The following is a 23,002-nucleotide window of genomic DNA, read 5'->3' as shown; positions in this document are numbered from 1 at the left end:
ACTCATATACAATAATACATAAATGGCGTGAGTTATGGAAGGTGATCATGAGAAGCCCTTTGTTTCGCTTCTTCTAACCTTCATTATCTTAATTTTATTGTATATGGTCGTGTCTTTCTATATTCTCATTTTGTGCCTATAAAAGGTATTGTACATTGATTACACATATTAAAAGTATTCTCCCTCATCTCTCAAGCTTTTTTACATTTTATTGTGTATTTTAGGAGCATTGTATTGCTTGATTCCCGGAGCTCCATCAACTTTGTTGGTGTCTAGCGGGTTTAAGTTGCTTCTACATGTTAGGAGGAAATTGTTTGATATTGTTTCTTATTTCAAATAAATATTTCATATTTTGAAGAAAATAAAATTGCTCGATAACGTTGAATTTATGTATGGCATTTACCAAATAACATGTTGTATTCCAATAAGGCGGCCAAAAGTAATCAGTAAACCTCAATAATAATAATAATATAGAAATGCACATAACAAAAGCTCATTGCCCATCACTTAAAGCAATGATGCCAACCTAATAATTGGAAAAACAATAGCTAATACCAAAAAACATAATAAAAAACAGATCCATGGGAGTTCAGCTAATGAAAATAACTTTCTATAAACTAATTCTTCTCCTGTTTGATCATTAATTTCTTCTGCTCACCAACAACGACAGTCGTTTCTCCTAAAATTTCAACATCCAAAATTCTTTTCAATGAATCTTTAGCAATCAATTCAGTACGAGTGTCGTTGGTACTAGAGGCAGAGCCATGGAGAACAACGCCCGTTCCAGCAAACTGAATAGAAATGTAAACATTAGTACATGGAAGTGTAAAAAAAAACATAAAATTCATTTGGGACCAAATCGTTACCGGAGAAGCCCCTTCCAAACTGGGAGAAATTTCCAATCGTGAATCTGAACTCCTTGAGTCCAAAGTTGGAGGGGCATACTTCTCGACGATTTGAGGGTCATTGCAAATTTTATTCACAGTGTATGGATTATCAATCCAATACTCAGTATTTTTTTTCACGTTGATTCTAAAAAGTAAAGTTTGCCCCAAGAACTTTTCTTCAATCTCAGGAGGAATATATTCATCAGCTCCAAGCTAGAAAAAATAAAAAATATATATAAAATCAACATGTAAGTAAAGGTCCATAAATAATTTGGTATATCACCAAAATACCTCTTCATGGCCAAGTCGAATTTCATCAACTTTTTTCCCTAATAGTTGGACACATTCTCGATCCCATAATAGCAATGAGGCATTGCTACTACCGTCAACAACGTTCACAATGAACCGGAACCTGCAAAACGAAAGCAAGTAGACGGGTCAAATGCGGAAACAAATATAAATGATGATAAGCAGTGGGAAATACTAAACCTCGGAACGACAATCCCATCAGAATTATCGCATTTATCACAGGTGAACCCATTCTCAAGCTTCACAGCCTTTTTGACACATTGTTTACATGCCATGTATGACCATTGTCCATAGTGACACTCAACATTTTCAATTCTACAACAAATCCAGTAAGAACCATCCTATAGAATACAATATTTAATTTTAAGTGAAATAAAAGTAATATATAAAGAATCAAAAAAAGCAAATAGAAAGGGGGAAAAATGACCACATCTTCTTGTACATCTGCAAGGGTCTTTACGACCAAGTCATCAAATTCATTAGAAACCCTTGCATCAATAAAACGAAAAATTGCTTCTTGAGACAAAAAAGCGGCATCACCGGAAATCCTATGAAGATATCACGTGGATGTTAAGAGAATTAACATTTCACGTAGAGGCAATACTACAATTAAAAGTGATTTAAAAGCAAAACTCTAAAAATGCAAGAAAAAAAGCTTTACCTCTCTTTGAAACTGGAAATCTCAACCATATCTTGGTTGATGTAAACCCTAGATGTATTAAAGTGCGTACTCACACGAATCGTGCCTAAAATTAAACTTTTTAAAGTTAGTAATTTGTCGCAATAGAAAATTACATATATTTAATAAAAAAAAATGACACTTACCGCGAAACAAAGTTGGCTTGCAAAATTGGACAATAATAATAGGCATTTTTCCTTTAATTCTTTCCAGTTGTTGAAGATAGGAGTCAACAACATCTCCCCACAATGTGCAAAAAAGCATGGTATGGCTGTGGAAAAAAGGGGTTCAAATATGTTCTAAAAATAACAAAGCAAAACCATTTTCAACACTTACTCAGCATCTGATAGCCGGATCTCGATGAGTTTAGATGTAGAATGCTTAACAATTTTTCCAGTGTCGACAACCACACCGATGATGTCTGCAAAAATATAAAGGTAAGAACCGTGGACCAATAAAGTGTAAAGTAAAGTTAAAGATGCTAAACTTACCAAAAAGTGGTTCATCACATACATTACCAATCTGCATAATCTCCTCAAATGACTTAAAATTAAAAAGCATTTTTGGAAATTGAGGCTCATTAACTTCAAACATTTGTGTGCTTGAAATCATCTTAATGTGGTATGCATGATTTGTAACTGGATTGCGAGGACGATTTTGCCTCATGAGGAAATTGCGTATACGAAAAATACCCCCTTCCCTCATTAGTGCGCCAAACCTTGCGTGTAGAATGCGTGGAATGGTTGCTTGAATCCTTATGCCCTGAACACAAAAAAAGTCCATAGCTAATGATTTCATATAACTTACAAAATCATAACTAAAAAGCACAAAACAACATACCATTCGATCGTGAAGCACACATTCTAAACTCATGATATTGGTTTTGTCTCTAGGAGCGGCAACTTCATAGATGTGAATACAACGAACTTTGATAATCGAATTAGTTTTCGTTAGCTGTAGATCATCGAGCAACGTGTGGAATGGTTCCATGGTATCAACCTTGCTACTCGTGGGAAGAACAAAAAGATGAAGCTTGAGTTGTATAAGGTATGTAGGTATGTGGAGATAGATCAAATGTCATATTTATAGGGCAAAAAATGGACCATGAGCCTCCTTTCAAACTTCTCAAATTCTCCACGTATAAGTGTGCATTTGATGCACACTATGATGATGGGATATTTTTTGAGCAATTTATATGGAGTAACGGCTAAACTGCAATGACAAATATTGATATATATAATGATGATGGGAGTTATTTCTGGACAATTAATATGCAACGCCTATTTCAATTTATAAACTTCCATTCGACCATTCATCATACAAAATGATGAAGCTATATTTAAAAAAATAAATATCTTATACAAGTGATTTAAAAAAATAAATATTAGAAGTAGAAAACAAAGCAATTGATTTGTGATATTTTTTTCGCATAATTTTATATCACAATGATATTAAACTTGTATTTTTCATTACATACCTTTTTTCTTATACAAATCACCTGTATAAGCAATTTCCACTATACACTAAAATCTACTCCCTCTGTCCCATTAGAAATGCAACGTTTTCCTTTTTGGGTTGTCCCACTAAAAATGAAACGTTTCCTAAAATGGAAACATCACTCTCTCTACTTTTTCCTCTCTCTTACTTTACTCTCTCTTCATTAACTCACAAAACAACACTTGCATAAAATCTTGTGCCGGAAACCAAATGTTTCATATTTATTGGGACGGAGGGAGTACATTATATGAATATAGGCAAAAAAATACTGAAAGCACAACTTTATTTATAAATGTACAACCCAATGTACGTAGTAAATAGAATTATCATTCTAGTATAAGAATTGTAATTCCATAAACATCCTCAAAATTCCCCTTGGTAATTCCATAAATACCCCCAAAACTCCCCCTTTATATATGTATAGATTAATAACTTTTTCCCATTCCATTTTTACTAATCATGACTTCTAGGGGTTGAACTCATGACTTCTCTTCTACATAAGAAGACCTCTACCACTCCACCACATGAGCTCATTGAACAATTTGAACATCAAATATTTTTATACATTAACCATTAAATTTTTATCTACAAAAACTAATAATTCATTTTAATTTTATATTCTTTAATATAATTGTTAATTATAATATAAATAATTATCATCCTCTATATTTTAATGATGTTCTACTTACCATCTATATTATTATTAGTACCATATAAGATTCATTATTTACTACTCCCTCCGTCCCGGCTAAGATGACACATTGCTTAGTCGGCACGAGGTTTTAGGAGTTATTGGTTAAAGTGTTTAATTGGAGAGAGAGAAGGTGAGTGTAAGTATTAAAGTAGAGAGATAAAGAAAGATGGATATTTTAATAGGAGTGAGAAAAAGTGGTTGAGTGTATTAATTGGAGAGAGAAAGTTACCAAAAAAGGAAATGTGTCATCTTAGTTGGGACAAACTAAAAAGGAAAACGTGTCATCTTAAGCGGGACGGAGGGAGTATAAATAAATTTTTTATATTACATACTTAATTTATATACCCTAGCTTTTGACATCAATGAATATTTTTATCTAAACTTAATACCTAATTCGTATTTAATTATAATATTATTTTACGAAATAAATTTTCTTAAATTAATAAATATCATCTATTTTAATACATAAAAATATTAAATTTCTTAATAATATATAATATATGTGTTTATTATATATTCCGGTTCAACCAATGGTTCGACCAGTGAACCGGTTGAACCAGTAACGACGCCGGTTCGCCGGCCGGTCCGATTTTTAAAACATTGATAAAAAGTGTCCGGCATCAATCTATCATTTTCGCCGGCTTAAGAGAATTTCCATATCCTTGACTATTGATCAGTGTACATTTATGTTATTGTTCAAAGATTAATGAGTAAAGGCCAAAATTGGTCCTAAACATATGTCCATTTTATCATTTTGTTCCTAAACTTTATCTTTTGAAATTTTTTGGTCATGTACATTTCAAATCGGATCACAATTGGTCCTCCGTTAATAATTCCGTTAATATTTAACGGTCAACAATTTTAATCACGATTTTGACCGACTTAAGCAATTTTTAATTATTTAATCATCAAAATTATTATTATTATTATTATTATAAATAAAATCATAAATTATTTATTCCAAATCACTTTCATCTTCTTCTACCACTTTCATCAATGGGGAAGGGAGCAGAAGATTTTCACCGTGAACCCGTCACGCCGTCACTACCTCTCTGGCACGACGCCGCTCCACCGCTGGGCCTCCTCTTTTATGTTATCCCCCACCGGCGCAAAAATCTGCGATGGCAGCCCAATCCGAATTGGGCGAACTGCTGCACCGGAGCGGGGATGTTGTCGTCGGGGCCCTGCGCTATGGCGGAGGAGGATTCGACGGAGGAATCGGCGGCAAAGCGGAGGCCGATGCCGAGCTTGTTGAGCCAGCTCATTCTGAGAGGAGAGGGTTTGAAGGTGTGGAATTTGTGAGGGGAAATGAAGGGTTTGAGATTGGGGAAGGAGAAAGGGGGTTTGAAAGAGGGAGGAGAGTGGGGGTGTGGCTATGCTCATGGTGGCTGTAGCTGTCGATTTTTTGAGCAGCATATTTTTGTGAAAATCTTCCACGACCATTGATGAAAGTGGAGGAAGAAGATGAATGTGATTTGAAATAGATAATTTATGATTTTATTTAAAAAAATAATTTTAATAATTAAATAATTAAAAATTGCTTAAGTCGGTCAAAATTGTGATTAAAATTGTTGACCGTTAAATATTAACGGAATTATTAATGGAGGACCAATTGTGATCCGATTTAAAATGTACAGGACCAAAAAATTCAAAAGATAAAGTTTAGGACCAAAATGATAAAATGAGCATATATTCAGGACCAATTTTGACCTTTACTCAAGATTAATATATAGTATAACACTATTATCTTGGATACTTTTTCTTCGTAAAGACACACATGTATAGTCGAAATGCCAACGATTCTAGATAAAAGACAAACAGCGGAAACCGTAACGTAAGCAAGATGCCTAGCTCAAGCCACGGCACCAAAAAGGCTCCAGTCATTCACCTTGAAACTAGAGATAGCACCTCTGAAGACCTCCTCCATCGGCATGCATCTGGACTGTGCAGCAGGCACGGCTAAGCCGGCACCGACTGTTGCAGCACTCTCACTCAAAGGGCTGCAAGAAGGGGTGCAGAAGATGAGCCAGGGAAGAAGAGCAGATACTAGAAAGCAGTTGCAGCTGAGATAGAATCAATATGCGCACTGGGGCGGCAGTCATACAGAATCTACTTACTTTATCATCACGGGCTCATATGCAGTAATCAGAACATCAGTACCGACATCCTTGAGGCGCAAATTAGCTAGATAAACCTGGAAATAACGTATATTAAGGTCCCAATAAAATATCTTGAGACAACTCTCCTTGGAAGATGAAATGGCGAGTTTACCTTAACTAGGTTTTGTGCATCTCTTCCCTGTCTACCTTTAGATATGGCCTGACAATGGAGCGTAACAACAATGAGGTTTGCTGATAAATTATTATAGGAATTAAACACCAACCACACAATGTCAACCTCAATATCCTTGAATCTCTTGCTAGATATTTAGTGGTTGTACACTTGTACTACCTAGGCACTAAGAAACAACTCACACTAGTTCAAGGGTCTATATCAGGTTAGCAGAACTTGAATGTCCGCAAGCAGCAGAAGAAGAGGGCTTAATTGATTGCAATCTTGAATTGTTTGCATGAAATCCAGTACTGAAAATGTTTTCCATAGACATGTTCCAGAAGTAGGGAGATAATAAATGGGGTGTGTAACTACTAACACAGGATCATGCAACAAAATAATATATGAAATGATTATCTGAGGTTCGAGGAGAAGTGCGTTTTAACTCGGTACATATTTCTTTTAGGGACAGGCTCCAGAGGGTTGAGTGGGCTGGTTAAGCTCTTTATATCACAAACTAGATACATTATGATATCACTCTCAATGCATACAAAATAGTACTAGTACCAATCAGTAAAAGACTGTACATACCATCTGACCAACTGCAGTTGTGATAACAGCAGGACTGTCTCTAAATCGTAGTGCATCAGCCTCAAATACACATGATTGTTCAAGCACCTGGTTTATAGAACAAGCCGATGCAATTATTATGAAGGAAACTCAAGATTTTAAACTTATCAGCTATACATTTTATGTTTTTTATACAACATAAATTGTCAGCAAATAAGATCTAGAAAATAATTTATAGAGTGAAATTTTCATCTCTGCCAATAAATTACATGATGACCATGTTGTGTTACATAACACAAAAGTTGAAAATAATAGAATTACAGATGCAGGATCATAACATCATTAACTTCAGTTCTCATAATTATGTTCTTCCTGAATGAAAAGAAATGAATAGAAATAGGCTTTTAAAAAATGAGCAAAATATACATTACAAACTAAAGAACAGAGAAAACCAGTCATCAGCTAGTACATGATAATGGTAATCAGATCTAAACTTAATTCCACTACAACAACCACTTCAAAGTTAAACCTGTATAAATTTTATAGATATGTTTCATCTCTAAATCCTCAAGGACACACTGAAATCTTGAAAGACTCTGTCTACAATTTCTTTAGGATAAAATTGAAACTCACAAAACTCAAAAAAACCACTTGACAACACCATTGTATTGGAAAACTTTGTTCCAATTTGACCCACGGTTGCATTTGGATTTGGAGCTAGAGATTTTTAAAAAGGTAGAAAACAATTGAAATTCCATCCAAGTAACTTTATAAAAGAGAAATTTAAAAAAGAAGATGACACAAATTACAAACCTTTCTCAATCCAAACAACCGCCAGAGTTGATATAATGGAATCCAAATCTATCCCAAGTTACTTTAAGCCCAAAATATGGCCGTATAGATAACCTCTCTATCACCATCATGTAAACCAGTGCTATCACCAAAACAGCTAATTTGAAGATAACATCAACCATGATAATGACAAACTTCACTGACAAAGTTTTAAATAACTGGAGATTACATTAAAGGGAAAGTTCAAATGTGTTAGATAATGGATTGACAGTGAACTAAAACAACAAAATAAATTGATATCATCGACTTCCTAAACTTCACTAATTCGTTGGAGTAGCATGAGATGCAGACAATTGGGCCAATTCAGCCACGTAGCAGCATGAAATTCGAAATCTTACAGAAATTATAAGGAAAAAGGAGGTGAGATTAAGAACTCTAATTGTACCGTTGCTCCTTCAGCATCTTGCTCATTAGCCAGGTCTTGAAGAAACCACGTGGCACTTCCGTGATCCGCCACATCTGTCTTCAAGTCGAGGAGCTCAAATATCAAGCTCTCGTCGCGCGATGGATCCACAAAACCCTCCTACAGCAGCAATTTGCTTAATAAAAGAGAGTCGATAAAATACAAAAGAAAACAACAAATTCGGAGGAAAGGCAAATTAAACGTCCAGGAAGTTTCTAACCTGATGATCAGGAACTTGGCGCATGTTGCTTACGTCCTGCATAAACAGTAAATTGAAACTTCATTAAATCTAACAAATTAATTTTTTTTAAAAAGCAGTACAAAAGGGGGAAAATATAATGAATATAAACCTGGAAGCGAAGCGGAAAGGTGGAGGAGACGGCGCCACCAAAGAGTGGGCGTTGAGTGCATAAATCCGTAGGCATTTTATTCTGCTGCTTCAATCGAGGAGAAATTTATAGGTTTTGTAAAATTGTTTAAAAATTGATAATAATGTAGCTTAACGATGACGCTATGATAGACTTAATAGCTTTATATATTTTACAAAAAATGCTCAATTAAAGTATAGAATTCTCAAAGAAGATTGAAATATTTATAAATAGGTACTGTACAACATTATTGAGGCTGGCAGAAGGGTCGGAGGAAGTGCGGCGGAAGGGACGTAGGTAGGCAGCAGCAGCAGCGGAAGAGCCGGAGGCAGCCGGCCAAACAGACAGTTAAGCAGGATGGAAGGAAACCCGGCGGTGGGCGTGGCGGCGTCGATTGGCAGAGAGAGCGGAAGGAGGCAGGCGGGGCGGGCGGCGAGACAGGAGGGACGGACGACGAGGCAGGGCGGACGGAGCTCCGGCGAGGCGGTGCTTGTGGCAGATTGATGATTTACGCCGATTATAGGGAGAGAGAGGGAGGCGCTATTGTAGGGTTTGAGAAGTAGTATTAATTTATTTGGGATTTAGTTTGGGTATTTAGTGTGTTGGATACTTGGATTGAATGGACTAATTTAAATTCTAAATATTAGTAATAGTATAGCACTTTGTAATTACTACTACTATTTTTTAAAATAAATTGTTTATTAATTTGGGTATTCGATTCTATTATTCTGTCTTTAGCTACATGTTTATCTGAACTTCTAATTTATTGTTATTGTATAATATATATTTTAAATATTTTTTATTAAGTATTTATATTTGTATAGAGTTAGAATAGACTTGACTATAAGATAATATATTGTTGTTCAAGAATTTTACTCATTTTTTTTTTATTACTTTTTAGACTTCTAAAACTTTTGAAATATGTATACATATTATCATGTATTTAAACTTAAGTTTGTTTAAGGGCGCGTCTAGTTCCCCTCACAAATATTAACACAAATACAGTATGTATACACAATATAAACTTAAGTTTGTATTCTATATATATGTATTTATATAGAGTTAGAATAGACTTGACTATAAGATAGTATATTGTTGTTCAAGAATTTTACTCATTTTGATAATGGGCTTTAGGCTGTTAGACTTATCAATTGTTTGGTTGAGCCCGTTTATGATGATTGGGTTTGTGTGCTATGTTTGGTTGAATAAGTGTAGGTAGGAAACAAAATATTGAGGGTCTAAATTACCCTCTCCTTTGTGAAGGATGAAATTGGCGGAAATTTGCAGGCAAATTAGGTGCTAAATTGGTCCTGATTCCCGTCAAAGCTCTCCCAAAACTCATTAATTGGCATAACTGGGATACTTAACTAAGAGGATGTTATTCCACATCATTGTTGTGAGAACTCATCGACGAGCATCAGCAGGGGTGAGGCGTCGACGAGCTTAACCCAACCGGCAAATGTAGTGCGAATCCGATTAAGGTTAGTGATAGCGCAACGATAATGTTGAAGTGTCTTTATGTTGGTATACGAGGAGGTTTTGAAGGCGAATCTTCAACCATATCGACAGGTACTTGGTCAGGAAACGCCTTTGCTAAGGTCCGATGGGCATGGCGCAACTCCCCTGTTGCGTGATTGTATCTTTCAGCTAGTGCACGATATGCCTTGTAGAACTCCTCGACTAATTACATCAACTCGGGTCGTTTCTTGTAGTACATCTCAGCCCTTCTAGCGAATGAATCCGCATCCTCTTCAAGTAGCTAGATCATAAATTTGACTTTAGAATGGGTTAGTGGAATGTGAGACCTAATTATTTATGAGAAAGGTGAAATGTGATTCTTATTGAGGAATGGACAGAAGTGGCAAAATGTGACTCATATTGTGCGATGGAGGAAGTAATATTTGGCGGAATGTAAATAGCGGTTATTTTTTTAATTTAAATGGAAATACTGAATGACTTGGGTAATGAGAATCTTAATAAGTTTAAAATAAGTCAAACTTCTTAAATATTTTATTTTAATATTGCAACGATAAGAGTCTTGAGCAACGATGATAAATTTGTTGGGCAAAGGGGATGGAATGAGAGAATTTTCCAACGATGGCGGGTCCTAAACGGTCTGCAAGAGTAGATGTTTCTGTTGGAGTTTGTATACTAAAAGATGCTTCGAGCGTACATGCCTTTGTACAGTCAGCTTGTGCATGTATACGAGAAACGCCACGTCCACTTGTTTACCTAATTATGAGAATAAACAATATAATATAATGGTTTATTATTGAAATATAATAAACAAGTCTGAGGCTTTTTACTAAGAAGGTCAAGTAGGGAAATTCGATGAATCTCATCATGAGTTTTCCAGTAGGGGACTTGGCCAGATCTAGTAAGAAGAAAAACGTATTCACAACCTAGATAGGTTTTGGCTACCTATTGGTACGGTTGCGGTGTTTGTGATAATTCTCTCTTACCTAAGACGAGATTAGTAACACCGGTGTGGTAAAGCACTGAAAGGATCTAATCCGAAATGTATTCTTTATTGCTATCTACTGAAAGAATATATTTCAGAAAGTTTAGTATTTTCTAGTCTATAATATTAATATCAATATTGTTTATTCAATCAAACGCCAGTTTGATTTATCAATATGTGAGAGTTTGTACGTAACTCAAGTTCATGATATCTTGGGTGGTAGTAATTGAATAACATGAAGGTATTGGAATATTATTTCATAGAATTCGCGTGCCCAGCGTGGTATGATTAAATCCCTAAAGGGTGATCCCCAAGAGGTGTTTGAAAAAGGAATTTATTATTCATAAAACTGCGCAATTGTAATTTATTCCACGAATAATAAATAAAGTTTCAAACTAGAAAAACTCTTTGGAGAATTAATTTAATTCTAGTCACATAACAGACAAAAGAATTAAATTGACGGATCAAGATAATCTTAAACGCGAGAAATATTATAAAATAAAATGGACCCAAGTTATTTGTAATTTGGTGATTTAAGTGGGAGTGCAATATTATTCTTTAGTGGAACAAAATAATATTCCATTGATAATATATTAAATCATGGGCCATTTGATTTAATTAGTTATTTATCTAATAGGTGAGCCCAACACTTAAGTCATTCCATGGATCCCCAACCTAGCCCAACAAGTCCATTATAAATAGTGATGAGATGTGGAAACCCTAGCACACCATTCATTCACAACACTCCTCCCCTAAACCCTAGTAGCCGTCGCCAGCTCTTTCTCTCTCCCCTTGCCTTGGCTTTCGTGCCTTGGCACGTGGGAGAATTAGGGTTTTGTTTTTGTTCTTGTTCTATCCTAATTCATAGGATTAGATCAAGACAATATCGAGTTTGTGATTGAGTTTCCCTAGATCTCTTCAAGACTATTATTGATTATTCAAGATCCGCCCACACGGATGGATGATCAAGGACTAGGGAATAGGTTGGAAGATTCACGGTCGATAAACCAAGGATCTCCGGGTGGTGCAGCTAGCAACTTCGATCCTATGATGGATTAAGAAGAGGTAACAATCAAATTTACATCAATTGTGCATGATTATGTGTTTTTGATGTATTATATCCATAGATCTATGTTTATTGCATTAAATTGGAGTCGAATGCATAATCACCTAAATAGATCCGTTAAGGACCTGTTTGTTTTCCGTGTCTTCCGCTGCGGTAGTCCCAACAGTTTCATTAGCCAAAAAATATAGACACGGTTTACCTTCGACAATGCGGACTTCGCCTCTTTTTTCAGCCTTGTTACGATCAAGAAAAACTGGACCTTCCACCGGCTGCCCCGACCTAAGGACATCAGCCATCGATCGTCCAAAATGAATATTCGGTTGGCCTCCAGTGGCTGCTCCGGTGTTCTCTTTTCCGTCCGACGACGTGTTGTTATGGCTTCCTCCATTATTGGCTACCTCCTTGTCAACCAAGTCTGCCCAACGGCCAGAAGGCTTGTTTACCGCCGCTGTGGAAGAAGGAGTTGGCAGTGAGGGCTGAGTAGTTCGGGCTGGGGCCGGGATCGAAGGCTGAACGTTACTCCCAACCTCCCGATTTTTCAAAGCATGCAAACAATTCTCCAAGGTAGGGAAGTCGGGCATAGCTTGATAAGTGTTCACACTCTGCATGCCTTGAATATTTTGCGGATTCGAGCTCGCATTTCCGCCATGTTTCGTTCCAGAAAACAGAGCATTGGCTATTTGGTTTACAAGGTGTGTCGAATTGGGCTTGTATAAATGAGAATTTTTTTGGTTTTGGGCTAAGGCAGATTGGGTAGAATTTTCCAATTGGGCTATGGACTTAATTTTAAAAGGGGCGGCATTTTCACTTGAAGAAGCCGAACGCTTATTGGGCAAAAGGGTATTAGAGGCTGGATTATTTCAGATATTTTGATGTTTGGGCAAGGGGGGTTTTTTTTGTAGAAGATGTTAATTGGGTTGAGATATTTGGGTTGGAAATATGATTAGAAGATGGGCTAGTATGGATAGTGGATTGATTGGAAAAAAAATTAGGCCCAGTAGAAGAACTAACCTGATTTGTGGAATTATTGTGTGAGCCCAACATAGAAGGTCCAGTAGCATAAATAATTCCATCTCCCTGCACCGCCAGAGGTCGACCCTCATTGAGATCAAACATATTATTTTCCTCCAAATCAGCAGCCAGATTCGTCCCCCCTATGCAAGAATAATTTTCTGCCATCTCAATATCAATAGAGTCAACCTTTCCAAAAATTCCACTTCTAGAAGTATCTCCATGCAATTCAAAATTTTGAATATTTTGCTGATTTGATCGAATATCTTCTCCTCCACGCCTTGTCATTATTCTTCCACAATTTTCGGCAGATTGCAATCTCTCCAAGTCAAACTTTCCTTCCGTATTTTGAAATTCAAATTGGAGTGCATTAAGATTTGCTAAAATCTCTCCCTCCTTTTCGCCTCCTCCTTCATGCATGATAGTGTCTAGATTCATAGCTTGTTTAAGCAAAGCCTTAGCCTTGTGTGTAGCCAACGAAACCCTAGCATCGGGCGCCGCTTTCCGATCAAGAACGGACGGATTTTGAACATGAACATTAACGAAATGCCCACTTTTCTCATCAGCCAGACGCTGCTCTTCCATATCTTTACGATACTCCTCTTCATCATCAAGTAAATCATCCTCAAGGTCTTCCGCCGATAAAGCATGATCAGAATCTCCCAACCTTAGCTCCGACTCCGCCTCTGACCCCGACGGAAGAAGTGAATCTCTCGCCTCACTCCACATCTGATCAGATTCCTCCTCCACCCCTAGAGAAGATATGCTATCCTTGCGCTGAAACGATTCCGGCAAGATCATCACCAAGATCTTGACTTCGCGTTTGGCTCCTTTGCTACCCTTAGTATTGGCGCCGAATCAGAGCGGATTCGTCAAAGGTCGCTTTCTTAGTGATAATGTGCTCTTGGCCCAGGAATTATTACATGATATCAATAGGTCACTCATTCAGAAGGCAAACTCCCCTAATCTGGCTCTCAAGTTGGATATGGCCAAGGCTTATGATCGAGTGCAGTGGCCTTTTCTCCTCATGGTGCTAGAGAGGATGGGATTCCCGCCGGGGTTGGTGAGTATGGTCAGCCGATGCATCTCTTCGTGCTGGTTTTCGGTGTTGGTGAACGGGTCTTCGGCAGGTTTCTTTCATTCCACGAGGGGATTTCGTCAGGGAGATCCGTTGTCGCCATCGCTCTTTGTGCTTGCAGCAGACTACCTTTCTAGGAGCCTGGACAGGCTTGTGGCCACGCATCCTTACATGTGCTAGGAGAGCGCCGGTCGTATCCCATCTGTCTTATGCTGATGACATTGTCATCTTTGTCAGGGCACACAGAGAGTCTGTGGAGAAACTGATACACTGTCTTGAGCATTATACCACCGTGTCGGGCCAGATGGTGAACAAGGGAAAGAGTCACTTCTATCTCTTTAGAAAGTTCGACTCTTGGGCGGCGGAGTTGGCAGAGGTGAGTGGTTTTCAGCAGGGATTCCTGCCTATGACCTACCTCGGAGTGCCTATCTATAAGGAGGGGCTCAAGGCCCAATACCTTCTAGATATCTGTCAGAAGATAGTGGACCGGATTCACAGCTGGTCTCATAGACATATTTCTTTCGGAGGCCGCCTTGCTCTCATCAAAAGCACCCTAGTAACCATTCCCCTCCACATCTTCCAGGTGGTCGAGCCTTTCAAGTACTAGATGAGAGATTTGGAGCAGATCATGGCCAGGTTCTTCTGGGGCATGGTAGGGCAGTAGAGGAAGATTCACTGGATTAGCTGGGGGAACAAGATTTGTTTACCGCTGGGCGAGGGAGGCCTAGGCATCCGCCATTTCCGGGAGCTCGTCAAGGCTTTTAGCATCAAGCTCTGGTGGAGATTTCTAGCTCAGGATTCTTTATGGGCGCAGTTCACTATGCGCAAGTATTGTTTCCATGCTGGTCGTGCTTTTATTTCTACATATTCTCCGCATGATAGTCCTATTTGGCATCGTCTGACTAGGATTAGGAGTCTTGTGCATACATACATTAGATGGTCCATCGGCGAAGGGCGGATCAGTTTCTGGGATGACGTGTGGGTCGGGGATCGCCCCCTTAGGAACTATTGTCCGTCTGGGATTGATCTTCCTGCCGCTGAGGTCTCTAGGTTTTGGCATGATCATACTTGGCGAGTTCTCGACGGCCTCAGCTTGGGAGTTCATCCGGACACGGTCCCCTAGAAATGTCAGCCTTCGCTTGGTGTGGAATGCTGGGCTGACCCCGACCATTTCCGTCTTCATTTGGCGCCTCCTCCTCCGGAAGGTGCCGGTTGAGTGTGTTGTTCAGACCCGTGGTATCTCTCTCGCATCCAAGTATCTGTGTTGTGTCTCTTCTTTTACAATCGAGTCGTGTCAGCATTTGTTTGTGTCGAGTCCTCTGGAGAGATCGGTTTGGGATTATTTTGATGGCTGGTTCCCTCATATTAGCACACACATTCACACGTGCACCGACATTCCACTTAGATTAGGTTTTTGGTGGAGGTCCTCTCACAGGCCCTTGCCTTACACATCTCTTTTCTTATTCCTTGCTAGGTATATTGGTTCATTTGGACGGAGAGGAATAGCTGCAAGCACCGCAGCATTTCTTTTGGCAGGTGATACGACATTTGCGGATCTTGGTGGCAGCGAGTGTGCTAGTCCCCCTTCATTGGCGCGGTTGCACCCCGGCTGTCGACTTCATGCCTACAATTCCTCCTCGCTGGCGAGTCCTTAGGTCCCTGAGTGTGCTTTGGCATCCACCAGACCCCCCTTGGGTCAAGTTGAACACTGACAGGGCCTTTACTATCTCGACGGGACAGGCTGGTGGTGGGGGAGTGGTTCATGGTTCAGACGGTTCTCATCACAGGTTTGGGTAGAGATGGACGAAACAGCAGTGGTCGCGGTGTTCACTTCGGGACGCGGGGGAGCAGCGGACGTGAGACATCATATGGCTCGCATTCGCATCTTGCTCTCACAGTTGCAGGTTAGGTTCTCTCACATCCACCGAGAGGGCAACCAGACAGCTGACTTTCTTGCAGGTAGGGGGGCTCAGACACCTGCCATGACCTTCTATGATCTGCTTAAACGACACCTAAAATGGTGGACAAGGCAGTTACTATCAGGACCAGGAAGTTCATGACAAACCGTCTCCTTTCAAGAAAACAATTTATCATCGATGTCTTGCATCCGGGAAGGGCCAATGTTTCTAAGGCCGAGTTGAAGGAGAAGTTGGCAAGGATGTATGAAATTAAGGACACAAATGCCATCTTTGTGTTCAAGTTCAGGACCCATTTTGGTGGTGGCAAATCTACTGGATTTGGCTTGATCTATGATTCTGTTGAGAATGCTAAGAAATTCAAGCCTTAGTACAGGCTAATCAGGAATGGTCTTGACACCAAGATTGAGAAATCAAGGAAGCAGATGAAGGAAAGAAAGAACAGGGCGAAGAAAATCCGTGGCGTTAAGATGACTAAAGCTGGAGATGCTGCTAAGGCAGGCAAGAAGAAATGAATTTGTGATATTTTACTTTTCTGTGTTTGGAATTGTGGCGATTTTCATGCGACAATATATTTTTGTTTGCCTTAGGGTTAATTTAGCTCTTTGTTTAATGCTAATGCGGCACAATCTTTTTTGATTGTTACCAAGTCTCAAACTCTTTGCTATATCTTGCAGAGTATTGTCTTTCTCACTATTAATTATCGTATTTGCCCATAAAAAAAAAAAACTCTAAACCATAAACCATTCGTCACTTTGCACGCAAATCACACACACTAAAAACACACAATGCTCTCTAGCCCATCGGAAATTCCAACTCCGATTTCACCAATTTTAGCCGTTTTTTGTTAGTTTTTTTCTGATTAATCTTTTCGTTTTAGTGATTAGAGTGTCTTCACCATTTTTTTTTTTGTTTTTTGGTCGTGTTTTTGGCCGAAAATCGGCCGGAAGGTTTTGAGTCGTCTTTTTCTTTTTCGCCCGTGTCTTTTTTTTTTCTTTTCCGGCGGATTTTGGCCGTCTTTCGTTGTGTCGTTTTCAGATCTGGTTTGTGTTGGGTGCGAGGAGTTGTTCTACCGATTCTGATCGGTGTTTGGTGGTGGTCGGAGAGGTTCCAATCGGCCACTCGTGGCGGATCCGCCGCGTCGGCGCTTGCCGGAATCGTTTCAGCGCAAGGATAGCATATCTTCTCTAGGGGTGGAGGATGAATCTGATCAGATGTGGAGTGAGGCGAGAGATTCACTTCTTCCGTCGGGGTCAGAGGCAGAGTCGGAGCTAGGGTTAGGAGATTCTGATCATGCTTTATCGGCGGAAGACCTTGAGGAGGAGGATTTACTTGATGATGAAGAGGAGTATCGTAAAGATATGGAAGAGCAGCATCTGGCTGATGAGAAAAATGGGCATTTCGTTAATGTTCATGTTCAAAATCCGTCCGTTCTTGATCGGAAAGCGGCGCCGGATGCTAGGGTTTCTAGGGTTTCGTTGGCTACACACAAGGCTAAGGCTTTGCTTAAACAAGCTATGAATCTAGACACTATCATGCATGAAGGAGGAGGCGAAAAGGAGGGAGAGATTTTAGCAAATCTTAATGAGCTCCAATTTGAATTTCAAAATACGGAAGGAAAGTTTGACTTGGAGAGATTGCAATCTGCCGAAAATTGTGGAAGAATAATGACAAGGCGTGGAGGAGAAGATATTCGATCAAATCAGCAAAATATTCGAAATTTTGAATTGCATGGAGATACTTCTAGAAGTGGAATTTTTGGAATGGTTGACTCTATTGATATTGAGATGGCAGAAAATTATTCTTGCGTAGGGGAGGCGAATCTGGCTGCTGATTTGGAGGAAAATAATATGTTTGATCTCAATGAGGGTCGACCTCTGGCAGTGCAGGGAGATGGAATTATTTATGCTACTGGACCTTCTATGTTGGGCTCACACAATAATTCCACAAATCAGGTTAGTTCTTCTACTGGGCCTAATTTTTTTTCCAATCAATCCACTATCCATACTAGCCCATCTTTTAATCATATTTCCAACCCAAATATCCCAACCCAATTAACATCTTCTACCAAAAAAACCCCTTGCCCAAACATCAAAATATCCGAAATAATCCAGCCTCTAATAAATGTTTAATTTGTTAAGGACCTGCGAATTTGTTGTTTTCTTTTGTATTTTATCTGCTCTCTTTTATAAATCAAATTGCTGCTGTAGCAGGTTTTTGTTGATCCAACGCGTGACGAGAGCTTGATATTTGAGCTCCTCGACTTTAAGACAGATGTGGCGGATCACGGAAGTGCCACGTGGTTTCTTCAAGACCTGGCTATTGAGCAAGATGCTGAAGGAGCAACGGTACAATTAGAGTTCTTAATCTCGCCTCCTTTTCCTTATAATTTATGTAAGATTTCGAGTTTCATGCTGCTACATGGCTGAATTGGCCCAATTGTCTGCATCTCATGCTACTCCAACGAATTAGTGAAGTTTAGGAAGTCGATGGTGTCAATTTATTTTGTTGTTTTAATTAACCGCCAATCCATTATCTACCACATTTGAACTTTCCCTTTAATGTGAATCACCAGTTATTTAAAACTTTGTCAGAGAAGTTTGTCATTATCATGGTTGATGTTAGCTTCAAATTAGCTGTTTTGGTGATAGCACTGGTTTACATGATGATGATAGAGAGGTTATCTATACGGCCTTATTTCGGGCTTAAAGGTAACTTTGGATTGGGAAAGGTTTGTAATTTGTATCATCTTTTTTAAATTTCTCTTTTCTAAAGTTACTTGGAGGGGATTTCAATTATTTACTACCTTTTTTTTTTAAAATCTCTAGCTCCAATTCCAAATGCAACCTTGGGTCAAATTGGAACAAAGTTTTCCAGTACAATGGTGTTGTCAAGTGGTTTTTTGAGTTTTGTGAGTTTCAATTTTATCCTAAAGAAATTGCAGACAGAGTCTTTCAAGATTTTAATTTGTCCTTGAGGATTTAGAGATGAAATATATCTAAAATTTATACAGGTTTAACTTTGAAATCAGGTTGCTGTAGAGGAATTATTTTATAGATCTGATTACCATTGTACTAATTTACTAGCTGATGACGAGTTTTCTCTAATCTTTAGCTTGTCATGTAGATTTTGCTCATTTAAAGGCCTATATCTTTTCAGATAGGAAGAACATAATTATGAAAACTGAAGTTAATGACGCTGTGATGTTGCATTTGTAATTCTATTATTTCAACTTTTGTGTTAGTGTAGCACAACACGGTCGTCATGTAATTTATTGAATGAGATGAAAATTTTCACTCTAAACATTATTCCTCTGTATCCTAAAAATAGGAACTTTGGAAACGGTAGTTTTAATGCAAAATTGGTAAAGTAAGAGAGATGAAAAGAAAAAATGGTTAACATTAGAAATAGGAAGAGAAAAAGTAGTTGAATTAGTGTTAGTGGATGTGTGGTCCATTTTCTAAAATGGAAAGTTTCTATTTTTAGGAAACGGACTAAAAAGGAAAGAATTTCTAGCTTTAGGAAACGGAGGGAAATGGAGGGAGTATTTTCTAGATCTTATTTGATGTCAGTTCATGTTATTTTATTAAAAGCATGAAACGTATAATCTGAGTTTCCTTCATAATAGTTGCATCCCCTTGTTCAATAAAACAGGTGCTTGAACAATCAGGTGTATTTGAGACTGATGCACTACGACAGTCTTGCTGTTATTACAACTGCAGTTGGGCAGATGGTTGTACAGCCTTTTACTGATTGATACTATTTTGTGTGCATTAAGAGTGATATCATAGTGTATCTAGTTTGTGATACAGAGAGCTTAACCAGCCCACCCAATCCTCTGGAGCCTGTCCCTAAAAGAAATATGTTTTGTGTTAAAACGCACCTCTCCTAAAACATATTATTTTCTTGCATGATCCTGTATTAGTAGTTACACACCCCGTTATCCCCTTATTTCTAGAACATGTCTATCAAAAACATTTTCAATACTGGATTCCTTGCAAACAATTCAAGATTGGCATCAATTTATCCCTCTGCATCTGCTTCTTGCAGACATTCAAGTTCTGCTAGCCTGATATAGATCCTTGAACTTAATGTGAGTTGTTTCTTAGTGCCTAGGTACAAGGTGCAACCATTATCTAGCAAGAGATTGAAGAATATTGAGGTTGACATTGTGTGTTTGGTGTTTAATTCCTATAATAATTTATCAGCCAACTTCATTGTTACTATGCTCCATTTTCAGGCCATATCTAAAGGTAAACAGGGATGAGATGCACAAAACCTAGTTAAGGTAAACTTACCATTTCTTCTTCCTAGGAGAATTGTCTAAAGATTTTTGGTTAGGACCTTAAAATATGTTATTTCCAGGTTTATCTAGCTAATTTGCGCCTCAAGCATATTTTCTTTATCGTTATTCCTTATTTCTATTCATTTAAAACATAAATTTTCAAACCCAGCCACCGTGTAAAACAAACGCTACCTAAATCCCTTTCTTCTTCTGAGCTCCCACACTCTTATGCAGGACGTAAGCAACATGCGCCAAGTTCCAGATCATCAGGTTAGAGACTTCCTGAATGCTTAATTTTTCTTTCCTCCAAATTTGTTGTTTTCTTTTGTAAGGCATTAAAAACTACTCATCTTTACTATTTTAGATGCCTATAGATCTTACACATATAGCAAGTAAACAACAGGCAATTTGGTTTCATAAACAGGTCGATTATAGTTCGGAGGGGGGATGAATCCTAATACACCAACAATATTTTTTCAAGGATGCAAAAATCAATCAGCTGGCAGTGAATCAATATTAAAGCTAATCTAATAGCATCTTCCCACAATCCGCAAAAAAAAATCACATTGCATATATCGAAGAAATCTTTCATACAACAAATTGCAGCTTAGCAGCATAAGAAGAGAAACAGAAACCGAATGCAAAATATCAATCAAATGTAGAACAAACAAATGTAGGAAGAGCCATACAGGAAGAAACATCCAGACGTTTTCAAACCATAAAATTTGCAGTGATAGTTAGTGTATCGGAGTAGATACAACATCAACTTACAGTTGCGATAAAAGGAAACGTGCACCATCGTTTCCCGCTGCCGACGCCCTCACTCCGATCTGCTGGCCGGTTATATAGTCCTCTTTTATGGGCCAAACCCTAATGTGATTTATTTACTATGAAATGATGGGCCTCTATACAAGTATGTGGGCTCTCTAACGGCCCAAATATAATTCAAAGATTAGGCGTCTATTCCACATATTGTGAACTTTAATTATATTAGTACTAGTAATTTTAATAATTTTCTTAAACTATACTTGGTCCCATCAAAAATAGTTAAAAAAAAACTCACAAATTTTGAACTTTAATTATATTAGTACCAGTAATTTTAATAATTTTCTTAAACTATACTTCATCCCATCAAAAATAGTGAAAAAAAAAAACTCAGCTTAGATAAGACGTGGTAAATTTTGTCTTTAGAAACTGCTAGGCAAGTGGCATAATAGTACATCAATTAAGAACTCTTTCATTTGTCTAATCTTGAGTCGATCCATATTTTCTTATTAACAAGCATATTATATATGTGTATGTATGAAATTATAGGCAGCTATTCTGATGAATGTTGAGATATTTCCTAGTGAAAGTCTTGAGGTGACCGTTTATATAGAACTACCTAGTTTGCAATCATAGAAAATGAACAAATGAAGTGAAAGCATACATAAAGCTCATTTGTCAATTGAGGAAGCAACATAATTATTTCACATTTGGTTTCATCGCGTGGTTAAATGCCTTTACTGAAAGTTATGTGTAGTAGACACGACACGAGTTGGTGATATTCTTTTATCATTTACATTTACGATATGCTTTTATCATTTACATGTACACGTAACACGTTTCTCTCATCCCATTCACGTATATGTGTTTCTTCGTATCTTTTTGTGAATCATTGATACACCTTTCAAGACAACACTAGCAAGCATTGTTTTAATCTATAATACTAAATAACTCATGATATAGAAATGTCAATTTATTTAATCTAATTTAAACATGTTTTCGAACAAAACCTCTTCACTTTCATTAGACTCAAGTTCTGGTTTCAAATACCACCGCACTTGATAAATGAGAAAAATGAGTTTCTCATCAAAAATCTATAAATTGATGTATTCATCAACAAGATGATCCTAAACAATAATCAACTTTACAATAAAGAAGCTCGTACTGTCATATAAGAAGACTTGATAGGGCACATATATTGCGACAATTAAATGTTGTCCGGAATACTAATTTTATTTATTTTAGCTATCTTCCTGTCATCACTTTCAATTTGTGACTTGAAATCTTTATTTTCTATTAATAAGTACTTCATTTCTCTTATTTTATTATGTTGTACAGTACTTCCATTATATGAAGTTATGAACATAGTAATTTTACTTCAATTTATAATTTTTTTAAATTTTTTAAATATATTAAAATTAATTGTAAATCTACATTTTATTTTGAATATGTGATATGGAAATAAAGTTACTATTAAGTTGGGTTGGTTATTTATAAAAGTAAAAAATACTACTCCCCTATTTTACATCAATAGTCATATTCCTATTTGGGGTGTTTTAAAAGATAAAGTCATCTCCTTATATAATAGTAATAATTCTCTATTCTATTTTATTCACTTTTGGATTCTCTTTCTAATACGATATACCTATTTTATTTTCTCTTTTTACTCTATTATTTCAAAACTTAATGTACATAAGATATGGTAGTATTTCTTAATCTCCGTGTTTTTATGATTTAGATTAATTTTTTGTTTTGTACCTTCGAAATCCTTCTTCCTCAAAAGCTACGATTTAGCATTTAATTGAAGTTAATATTAGCACTAGCCTTCAAAGTAAGCATTTATTTAATATTTTTCTCTACACAAGTCTTAATAGTACTTATTAAAGAAAC

The 23,002-nt window shown here is 37.5% G+C and overlaps 2 protein-coding genes, 1 long non-coding RNA gene and 1 pseudogene across 6 annotated transcripts; 2 read left to right on the top strand and 2 right to left on the bottom strand.

Annotated features, from left to right (window-relative positions):
* Positions 1-398: 398 nt before the first annotated feature.
* On the bottom strand, positions 399-5,622 carry LOC125208409 (uncharacterized). Its single transcript, XM_048108016.2, has 10 exons — positions 2,716-5,622; positions 2,367-2,637; positions 2,212-2,296; positions 2,022-2,146; positions 1,858-1,942; positions 1,624-1,744; positions 1,377-1,537; positions 1,179-1,299; positions 867-1,100; positions 399-791 (listed from the first exon to the last, which is right to left on the bottom strand). The coding sequence occupies exons 1-10, from the start codon at positions 2,863-2,865 to the stop codon at positions 618-620; spliced, it is 1,527 nt and encodes a 508-aa protein (XP_047963973.2). The 5' UTR covers positions 2,866-5,622; the 3' UTR covers positions 399-617.
* A 136-nt stretch (positions 5,623-5,758) lies between these two features.
* On the bottom strand, positions 5,759-21,190 carry LOC125192625 (uncharacterized). 4 transcript variants are annotated; one of them, XM_048090250.2, is made up of 8 exons: positions 21,119-21,190; positions 8,513-8,596; positions 8,383-8,418; positions 8,145-8,282; positions 6,929-7,015; positions 6,338-6,385; positions 6,184-6,260; positions 5,759-6,066 (listed from the first exon to the last, which is right to left on the bottom strand). In XM_048090250.2, the coding sequence occupies exons 2-8, from the start codon at positions 8,585-8,587 to the stop codon at positions 5,919-5,921; spliced, it is 609 nt and encodes a 202-aa protein (XP_047946207.1). In that variant the 5' UTR covers positions 8,588-8,596; positions 21,119-21,190; the 3' UTR covers positions 5,759-5,918. The 4 variants fall into 4 exon arrangements, with proteins under 4 accessions (XP_047946207.1, XP_088913612.1, XP_047946206.1 ...); XM_089057486.1 differs by having other exon boundaries at positions 8,513-8,593; positions 21,119-21,138; XM_048090249.2 differs by lacking the exon at positions 21,119-21,190 and adding an exon at positions 8,777-9,123 and having other exon boundaries at positions 8,513-8,593.
* LOC125192626 (small ribosomal subunit protein eS24z pseudogene) lies at positions 16,164-16,743 on the top strand (annotated as a pseudogene).
* Positions 20,171-22,432, top strand: LOC125192627 (uncharacterized). Its single transcript, XR_007171439.2, has 3 exons — positions 20,171-20,224; positions 20,303-20,350; positions 20,582-22,432. It is a non-coding gene; the product is annotated as an uncharacterized LOC125192627 (long non-coding RNA).
* The last annotated feature ends 570 nt before the right edge of the window (positions 22,433-23,002 follow it).

Source organism: Salvia hispanica, chromosome 4 (genome assembly GCF_029641045.1).
Source record: "Salvia hispanica isolate PSC_SH4W2 chromosome 4, Shi_PSC_v1, whole genome shotgun sequence".
NCBI lineage: Eukaryota > Viridiplantae > Streptophyta > Magnoliopsida > Lamiales > Lamiaceae > Salvia > Salvia hispanica.
This window is presented reverse-complemented; position numbering and strand designations above follow the sequence as displayed.